The following is a 10,128-nucleotide window of genomic DNA, read 5'->3' as shown; positions in this document are numbered from 1 at the left end:
TGCAAGAGAGCAGATCCAGGAGGAGGTCTTATATTAACCGGCATTGAAAAATAGACTTGGTTAAACCTGGCAGAAAACTGTTGTATTGTCTCCCCTGGCAATCTTTTTAGCTGGTTATACTCTTCTATAATCAAGAAAGGGTTTTTTCTGACCACCCACTTGTCGAGGAAAACTTTGACGAACTGCTGGAAATCTAAAATGCTCGCATCAGGAAGGGTTTTAAACCAACTCTTGACTTTGCCTTGCAAAGAAAGAGAAAAAAGCCTAATACTGAAATCCTCTTCATCAACTTCAAAAAGGTCAAGAAAAGACTCAAAATTCAATACATGTCTCTCAGCAGTGATGTTGTCACAGTCACCATCAAATCTTGGTAGATATAGGTAATGATTTTTAGGGAAAGCATGAGATATAGGAGGTAAAATCAGAGGTTTGTATCGATTTCGAATTTTACAAGGTATGGGAATATGTACAGAAGGTGTAGAATTAGCCTTTGTCTCTTGAGCCTCATCAGTTTGAAGACGGTCATCACAAGCTTCAGAAAAAGGGTCTTGATCAAGCTCAAAGGCATGCAAATCTTTGGTATTCACAATCTTCAAAGGGAAGGAATCAAATGCAGACTGAGGATCTTTTCTCAAATACAATATACTTTGAAAAGCCTTCTTGAGATTCTTGGGAAAAGAGAAGAAATAATTTATAACAAAGAACATAATGTCTTGGATGAAATTCCAACTTGAATACCTAATCTTTCCATATTGTCCTTTCATGTTTTTTCTGGTTAGGTTCATCCTCCAGTGGAGTCCTTGGATTTGATCTCGAAATTGATTTGGCATCTCCAGGTGAATGATTTCAGCCTTCGTATGTCTGATCGTTGTCCACCATCAACAATCAGATCTGAACTTGATTACATTTTGTTGAGGAACATAAAACTACGTTCCCCAGTATGGTCACCACTATGTTAGGGCCTGGATCTACCTCAGGCTGAAGGAAGTCTGGTCTAGGGTAACATCAAACCACACTTAACCTAGTAGCTAGCCCTACTAGGTCGGGAGAGGGCTCTCTCCTTGTCAATCTCAATGGAGATGATTGAATTGAATATATATTTTATGCTAGGTTTAGTAGCTCTAGGTTTTTGAGTTGATTTTGAAGGTTTGGTTGCTGGATCAAATGGAGCAGGCAGCTTAGGTCTGGGAAATCAAATCAGGGATGCAGACATGTTCTGCGGGGCGAGATGGATAAGTGTTTATGCACTAGTAATCGAGTGATATGGTTAGTTTAAGACTGGTGAGGGGATGAGGAGGGCATGTGGAGACCATGAATCCTCTTCAAACTGCTGAAAACATAGAAAACTAAATGCATTCCCAAGACAAAGCATAGCAATGTATTTTGTCCATTCACCTTGATTCATTTAGTTTTAGAAGAGAAATATGGATTTGGATACATATAAAACATAAGAAAAACTCATTATAAAGAAGAAACAATACATAAACTCACTGTCACAAGAATCCCACAAAAATAGGTGTGAAACCTGGTTTTATTCCTTGCCAAAATGATGATACAAATGTTCAATGAGTGCCACCACTTCCACCAAAGTCCAACCTTTACAAATGACTGAGAAAAGACATCATATAGACCTCAAAACCATCTAAGCTATCCATCAGGGGTTGAATCCATGAGTCAAGGAACTGTTTCAACAACATCTAAACTAGGAACAAGAAAATAGGCAATGGAACAGCTTACCTCTAAAACTAAGGAAATTGATACATTTAGTTTAAAATCACCTTTTCTTTGATGTATCTACCCCATAAAGTGTTTTACATCAACATTTACATCATTTACCATGCAAAATTTACCAAGAAAAGAAGAAAAAGTCAACTGCTGAAGAGACAAGGAAAAAGTTGACTTTTAGGCAAAATTGACAAAATTTGTCTGATGTGCAGTGCCCTGAGCTTGATGCACAGCGCCACCTCAAGGCTACTTTTGGAGGCCTTCCACTCATAAAAATCAGGCCCAAGATAGCTTGTTGGAAAGCCCTACCTATCTAGTTTCTGGAACACTTGAATTTTTTGATTTGGAGTAATTTGCCCCCTCAAAAGTGGATTCTCCCAAGACTGGTTCCTGTGTGTCCAAAAAGTAGCAAAGAGGTCATTTTTTGAGTGTTTTTTGCCCTTTTGGTGGCCAATATCTCCTCCAAATTTGATGAGACTTTATGGGTTTGCTACTCTCTTGATGTTGAATCCAAATCTATAAGCCATTTTTCAAGAGGATGCACCAATTCAATGCGCAGCATCGGTGGCGTTGCGCATCAGCTAGAATTTTCTGTGTTTCTAATTCAAAAATTGGAAAATGACAAAATTGTCTCAAAATTTGCCCAATTTTGGCTCAAAGCTGCATCATGGGTTACTTTTTTGGGCTAAAGTCACATCAACCAAAATTTTGAGCTTTTCATCCTTCTTTTTGCCTTTTAAGGCCCTCCTTAATCTTGCCTTAAGGTGCTTGATCCTCTTGTTGCATATTCTATTTCGGGTCAAATAATGGTGGGCCATATGCCTTAGCATCTTGTTGTCTCTATTTGCTTTCTTCAGAAGGCCCTCAAGGTGGATATTTACCCTTTCAAGCCATATCTCTCTCTCATGATCCACTTCTTGTTCAATAGGAGTCAAGGGAACCAGATGCTCTTTGTTGCTTTGCCTTTGAATTTTTAGCATCTCTAACTCCATTTGGCTTTGTTTACCCTCTAACTGCTTATTCTCCTGCTCTAGGTAATTGATAATATATCTTCCTCTAGCTATCTTGTCCTCTAGCATGTTAATGTAAGCCTCCTGTTCTTTCAAAAGCATTCTTTGATCAAAAGAAGGGCTATCTAGGTCTATTACCTGAGTATGATGAGGTGGCACATCAAAATCATGCTCCTCAAGCTAAAAATCCCTCTCAATATCATCACAAGCTCCTCTGTAATCTTTCCTTTTCCTTTGTCAAGCTGCTATAAGATCCTTTCCCTAGAGCGTCACTTAGGGTGTCCTCCTCAAAATCATAATCACTATATCGCTCCATTTTTGTCTCTTTCGGATGATTTGATGAATGATGGACAGTTAGGTGAGGAAAAAATGAGTATGAAGATATTTTATAAGGAAAACAATGGTGAGATGAAATGAGAGGGTAAGTGAGGTTTATAAGGAACTAGGGTTTGATGTGAGGGGGTTTAGAGCTTGGTGAAGGGATTAATTTTTGTAGGGAAAAAGGGGAAGATGATATGGGTTAAGTAAGTTGGGATTTAAAGGTGAATTTAGGGCAAATGATAATGGGAAAATGGAGAGAAGTGACAAGATCTTGAAATGGTGAGAAATTAGGTAGAAGACAACTAGGGTTTTGAGTTTTAGGAGGCTAAAACCATAAGTAAAGCATAAAAACCCTATCTGAGATCAAAAGTGAGTTTACTTACTTTATTGGAAGAGAAATGCAGCAATGAGAATGATGTGAGGTGAAGTTTGGTGGTTTTGAAGTCTTACTGGCCAATGCACAATGCCACCATCCCAATATGCAGCGCCTCCCTGATGCGCAAGTTTGGCTTTGATGCGCAGCGCCAGCCTCCCAATGTGTAGTGCCATTGTTCCTATGCGCAGCGCCAACTTCAAGGCGAGTTTTGATTTGCTTTCCGATGTCAAAATTGGGCATGTGATAGCTTGTTGGAAATCTTGTCGAGTCTACTTTCTATAACATCTTGAATTTTTCAATTTGGAGTTTATTTGCCCTGTCAAAAGTCAAGTCTCCCAAGACTGGTCAAAATGTGCAGAATGAGGTTGCCTAAATGCAAAGTGCTATTGAAGTCAACTTTTGAAGGTCTTCCTCAACTCCAAATTGAGCTCATGATATCTCATTGGAAGTCTCTCTCTATCTAGATATCATTTAAATCATCAAGGAAGTTATTTGAACATCCCAGCTAGGTGAAAGCTTGATTTTCCCAAGGTCACTCTAGAAGTGCATCAATCCTCCTGAGGCCAATGATGTTTTCGAAATTTCTCCCAAACCATGAAACTTGTGTAAAAACTGAAAAACATTTTTCTTCTTGGGTAAATGATGGACAAAAACCTCTCTCACTTTTTTCAAATTCATCTTCTCTTGCTTAGAAACATAGTTTGAAGAAAACTTATCCCGATATGTGGAACAGGGGATTTGTAGAAATGAAGGGAAATGAAGGGGATGAGGGGCTTCTAAATTATTGAGAAAATTTTGGGAAGTAGGGAGGGATGTTAGGAAGTAGGGGAAAGTGGAATTTCAAAGATTGAGTGAGGGGAAGGGGTCAAAAAGGGAAAAACACAGGCCTAACCTAGAAAATTGTCAAATTGTAGCAATAAGCTAGGGTTTGTGGGAAAATGACGAATTTGAGGGATATCAGTGATGGGAATTGTTTAAGAAGGTATATTAAGGATAGGTGAAGATGTATGAATATCAAGACACAAGTTTTGTTGATCATTTGGCCATCCAAGAAAAATTACCTTCAAAATTACCTTCAAAACCCTAGGAGAGAGAAATGGGCCTTACCCAAGTACAATTGAAGCACGAACAAGGTATAAAATGACCCATTGGAACCTGAAATGATGAAGAAAACTCTTTGAGTGATGGTACACTAAGCTGAATGGTGACATGGGACAATACTTCGAAGACTTTGGAAGGAGTGAAAACAACCGTAGACCTAATACCTAGTGATCAAATTTTACTTGAAGACTCACTGGAATGACAAAATTTGACTTTGACACCCTGAGACCACTTTGTAAGAGCATATTTGATCACTGATGGAAGGCTTCAAAGGCTGACACTAACATAACCTATAATGATAAACTAGTAAAATGAATATTCACTCATAATTAACTCATGCATGTCAGTCAGAGAAATTCATATGAGGATTGCGCAATTCATAATTGAGGAAATTCCAATTAAATAGGGGCCTAATTCCTCATTAAGTATGGCAAGGAAGTAGGAGCTTAGAAGGCTAGGAATTTGGCTAAGTATTGGCCAAAGGAAATCAGTCAGGTAGAGGATAGAAAATACTTGTGTAGGTTGAGCTCAAGGTCGAGAAGAGCATATTGTATTCATCCAAGGCTTGCCTAGGAAGATGTGAGATAGATAGAGATAGTGCAGAGGTTTCTTGGGCTTGAGAAAAGCATTGTAATATTATCGTATTTTCTTATTAATGAAATATACAAATAGCGGGGGTTTTTGGCTATGGCTTTCCAAATAAAATCAAGGACATTGTACTATCATTTGTAAAATCATCTAATTAAACAAACGGTGCATGCAATCAAAAGAAGGCCTAAAATAAATCATTCATTAATTTGAAAACTCACTAATTTTAACCATTCTAATTACCTTTAAAAGGAGGAATGAAGGCAAAAGTTTAATCATAGTTTTGGTGAGCACGAGTTGGTGAGAACAAGTAATAGGAAGCACAAGTTTGTGCGTGGAGATTGTTGGAGAAAGGTGTTCCAAGAGAAGCTTGTGCACAGATTGGCAGTGAGATAGATAGAGATAGTGTAGAGGTTGCTCAGGCTTGAGAAAAGCATTGTAATTTTCTCATGTTTTCTAATTAATGCAATAAAAAGATAGCAGGGGTTTTTAGTTGTGGATTTCCCCATAAAATTATTGTGTTATTTGTGATTGAATTCTTTCTCTTTTATGCTTCGTGATTTCATTGATCAATTATTGTTTCCACTGATGAGTATAGTAGATTCAAGTAAATTGTTTTAGCATATTACAATCTTCAATTTGAATCTATAAGGAATTTCTACATGGTATACCTTCCCATCTCTAATGACTACCTCATACCCATTTTCTTCAACCCTCAATTTCTTCATCAGTTCAAGTTGCGTTCTTCATGTCAACTCAAGCAATTTAGTTTTAGGGTCGACAGCCTCTACACATTAGAGGAAAAGGCATGCATAGCCTTGAGGAGAAAGGCATGGATTAGAGATATTTTGGTTAAGAGAGAGCATGATTTATCTCTCAAGAGGAAGACTCATCCAGTTAGAAGTTGGGTTGACTAGGAGGATGATGATGAAGAGGACCTGTCAGAGACCTCCAGTAAGAGGAGAGTTCAAGCCAAGTGGGCTGATGGAGCACATGCAGCTATATCTCCAGGAGTGAGGTGGAGAGATGTAGATTCTTAGTCCTAGGAGTGTAGAGATTTGGGCAGGGTCCAACGAAGTTGTAACAAGGAGATTAGTCAAATCAATTCCATATTTTTGCAATGGGACCACAAACTTTGCCACAGGAGCCCACAGTATTATAGTATCATATTCAGTGTCAGAAGGTACATGCAGCCATCCATATGACAATTGAATAACTAGTTGCAGTTAGCACTCGGGAGACAGTTGCAGAACTAGTTGCAATGATATTGGTAGTGAGAATTGCCCAATTGCAGTATGTAGGTGTAATTCAAGCTAGAATATTCCCAGCACAGAGCTTTGCAATCCAGTTTCTAGTGCAAGAGGACATTGCAAGTTTCCAGGAGGGAGCAGTGATATTTCCCATAGGGAGATCGAGACTTAGAGGGAGTCTAGCTTTAGAGGGAGCAACCTTATGGAAGCCTAGAACTTCACGATATGGGAAGATCGGACTCATTATTGTAGTAGTTGCAGCAGCAGTGCATAAGAAGCAACAAAGCAGTAGCAATAGCAATATGAGTATATCAGAGTTCGCTTTGTGTGCAATTATACCTCTTACTGTGAGGTGGGGCGATGTGAAGAAATAGTCCTAAGGGTTACAGAATTTGGGTAGGGTCCATTGAGGTGTGTTTATCTCATGGGTCATTACCTTGCTACGGGGGGCCCACAATATTCAGTAGCAGGAGGATCAATGCCAGCCAGATATTAAGGAATGCAAAGCATAATTAACAGCAAAGCAGGAGGCTCAATAATAGAGTCAACAACAGCACAATTTTTCTTAGTAGTCAATTGTAGACACAATTGATTTAGTTTATTTTGTTTGGATGCATTTTGGTTTCAGATGTTGCAGTAGCAAGAGCAACAGTGACAAGAGTTGCATGTAGAACATTCCAAAGGTATTGGATCGGGATAGAGTTGAATTCCTTTCTTTTTGAGAGGGAGCGTTGGAAATAACAACATGAAATGTTAAAAATAGCATCAAGAAAAATCCTAATTTAATTTTTCCTTGAATTAAATTGGGAATTATATTGTAATTCTAATTCTCATGACAACTTGTAATAGTTAACTAACATGTAATATAATAGTTTGCAGATTTATGTGGTGTGGTTTTTGAGAAAATGAATTCGGATATTCCATAGTCTTCATCTTTAATTTGTCAATGTTTCGAGTCTAGACCAAGACTCGTCATCAAGACTGATTTACAAAGAAGAGGAGTTGGAGCAATAAATATGATTAGGTGAAGTTGTCATGTTGAGAAGCTGACCAGTTTAATGATTTCTATTTTAAATTCATTATTACTATTTTATTGTTAATAAATTACTAATTTATATAAATTGCTCTATTTTAATAATTATTATATTGTGTTCATTATTGATTATATTTTCCTTTTATGTTTTTTGACTTTTTGTAATAAGTTTAGATTCTTTAATGATTTTTTTTTTAATTTATTCTAATTAAATACACTTATTTATGTTTATAAATTGCTTTACCTAATATTTTTAATTATTGATTAATATAAGTTTATGTTATTAGCTTGTTTTTCATCTAATGTAATAAGTTTAGTTACTTTAATAAATTGCCTATTTATTTTTAATTCTTTATTATTCTAATTAAATTTTATTTATCTATGTTTAAAGGAGAGGTGTTCAGTAAATTGTTTCTCTTAATATTTTGATTATTGATTGATTTAAGTTTATGTAATTAGCTTGTTTTTAGGTTTTCCTTAAATTTATTATGTATTTTTTAGGTTTTCCTTACATTATTGTAATAAGTTCTTTTATTTTTCAAAAATTTTATTATATTTTTTAATTAATTTCAATAGTTTAATTCGTAGGAGAGAATTTTAATGTGTTTGTTATACTAAAAATTAAATTCTAACATCATATGTCTTATGTTATTAGTTTATTGTTAGTGTAAATTGAATCTTAATTGTAATTAATGTGAAGTCTAGTTTTTATATTGTAAGTATATTCTATCTTTTATAATGCTTAATATTATGTTTATATTATTGATTAATATTCTATCTTTTTTATTCTAATTAAATTTTATTTATCTATGTTTAAAGGAATCATATGTCTTGTGTTATTAGTTTATTGTTAGTGTATTATAAATTGAATCTTAATTATATTTACTATGAAGTCTAGTTTATTTTATAAACATATTCTATCTTTTATAATGATTAATATTATTTTTATGGTTGGGAGAGGAGGTGGTTTGACTTAGAGTAGGGTCAATGAAAAGAAAGGGGGAAGAGTGTTAAGATGCTAAAGGGCAGAGCATGAAGAGGAGGGGTGAGTGTGGTAAGGGGCTAATTGCGAGAGGTAGGGGAACAGAGGGCGGGAAAGATGAAGAATGGTAGGGGTGGTGAGAAAGGGAGGGCCATTTTAATCAATGGGGGTGAGAAGGGAGGTCCAATTTCTGCTAATTTCCAAGCCTCCATCCCTATTGAGGTTATGTGGGTGTTTTATGATCTCAAGGGCCTCACGAACTTTCCGCTTAAAATGGTGTTTTTCATTGGCAATGACCTTTGTGTCTTCAAGGCATATATGGTGGTTTGTCTTGCCTGCATGCTCAACTAAATCTAAAGAACGAGTTCTCTCATTCCAGATATCTGCACCATGCTCTTTGAGCCTGATCCTGACTGACCTGCTTGTTTCCCCAATGTAGTGTTCTCCACAAGAACAGTTGATCATATAAACACCTTTCTGTTGGAGTTGCTCCTGGTTGTCCTTGACAAATTTCATTCTTTGTTTAATAGTTGTCATGGGTTTGAATGAAGTTTTGATATCCTTCTTTATGAGAACTTTAGCTAGCTTGTCAGTGACTCCATTAATATATGGAAGGTAGGCATTAGTAGTCAGGGGGTTATTTGATTTATCTTTTTTGTTACCGGATTTGGCTTTCTGAATGGCCTTGAATATGTCTTTATTATTGTATCCTAAGCTAGTAAATGTTTTTCTTAAGTAGGTAATATCCTCTTCATTGTGGATATCATCTAATATTCTACATGCTCTAGTGAAGAGAGTTTGAGGAACGCCCATTTTTTGAGTTGGGTGGTGGTGTGAATCAGCATTAAGATAATTATTAGTATGCGCCTTATTTCTGAACACTTTGTGTCCTATGGAACCATCCTTGTTTCTTATGAGGAGGATATCAAGGAATGGGGTGCACTTATTCTCCTCAAACTCCATTGTAAACTTTATTTCATCAGACATGCTATTGAGATGGTTTAAAAAGTTTTTAAGTTCATCATCCCCATGAGGCCAATCAACACTGGTGTTGTCCACAAACCTGATCCAAAACTTAGGTTTTAATGGGTAGGTGTCAAGAGCTTTCTTTTCAAAATTTTCCATGAAGAGATTGGCTACAATAGGTGAAAGAGGTGATCCCATAGCTACTCCTGAAGTTTGCTCAAAGATTTCTCCTTGGAAGGTGAAGAAAGTGGAATGTAGACATATTTCAGCCAAATTTGTAGTTTGGGGGTCTGCCACTTATTTTACCACTTGGATTGCTTCATCTAAGGGAATCTTGGAGAAGATTTAACCACATCAAAACTGACAATCTTATCTCCCAGATCTAGCTTAGCCTGTTTAATGAACTCAACATATTGGTTGGAGCCTTTGATGTAAGAACTGGTTTTAACAACCAGAGGTGCTAAGTTGTTGGCGACATACTTTGCTATTCATATGTGGATGATCTGATAGTATTGATTATAGGTCTCAGGGGGGCATCTGTTTTATGAATTTTTTGGGCCCCATAAATAGGTGTAATTTCACTATCAGGGGTAAGGCGCTTTTTCAATTTCTCGTCTAGATTGGTCTCTTTAATGGCTTTTTTGACCAACCTTGTGATTTTAAAGATGGGGTTTTTTTCATTTTTTTTGTAGATACCACTGTTATATAAGTGGTCTTTCATTTTTTTTATGTAGTCCCCACGATCCATTACCATCGTGGCACCACCTTTGTTGGCC

The 10,128-nt window shown here is 36.6% G+C and overlaps 1 protein-coding gene across 1 annotated transcript; it reads right to left on the bottom strand.

Annotated features, from left to right (window-relative positions):
• Nucleotides 1-8,542: 8,542 nt before the first annotated feature.
• Nucleotides 8,543-9,550, bottom strand: LOC149238980 (uncharacterized). The gene has a single exon (XM_089369717.1). It carries the CDS (start codon nt 9,548-9,550, stop codon nt 8,543-8,545), a length of 1,008 nt encoding a protein of 335 aa, XP_089225843.1.
• Nucleotides 9,551-10,128: the final 578 nt, after the last annotated feature.

Source organism: Pinus tabuliformis, chromosome 8, assembly GCF_031772625.1.
Source record: "Pinus tabuliformis cultivar Carrire ecotype Pingquan chromosome 8, CPIR1, whole genome shotgun sequence".
NCBI lineage: Eukaryota > Viridiplantae > Streptophyta > Pinopsida > Pinales > Pinaceae > Pinus > Pinus tabuliformis.
The sequence above is the reverse complement of the archived record's forward strand: the minus strand, read 5'-3'. Positions and strand labels throughout refer to the sequence as shown.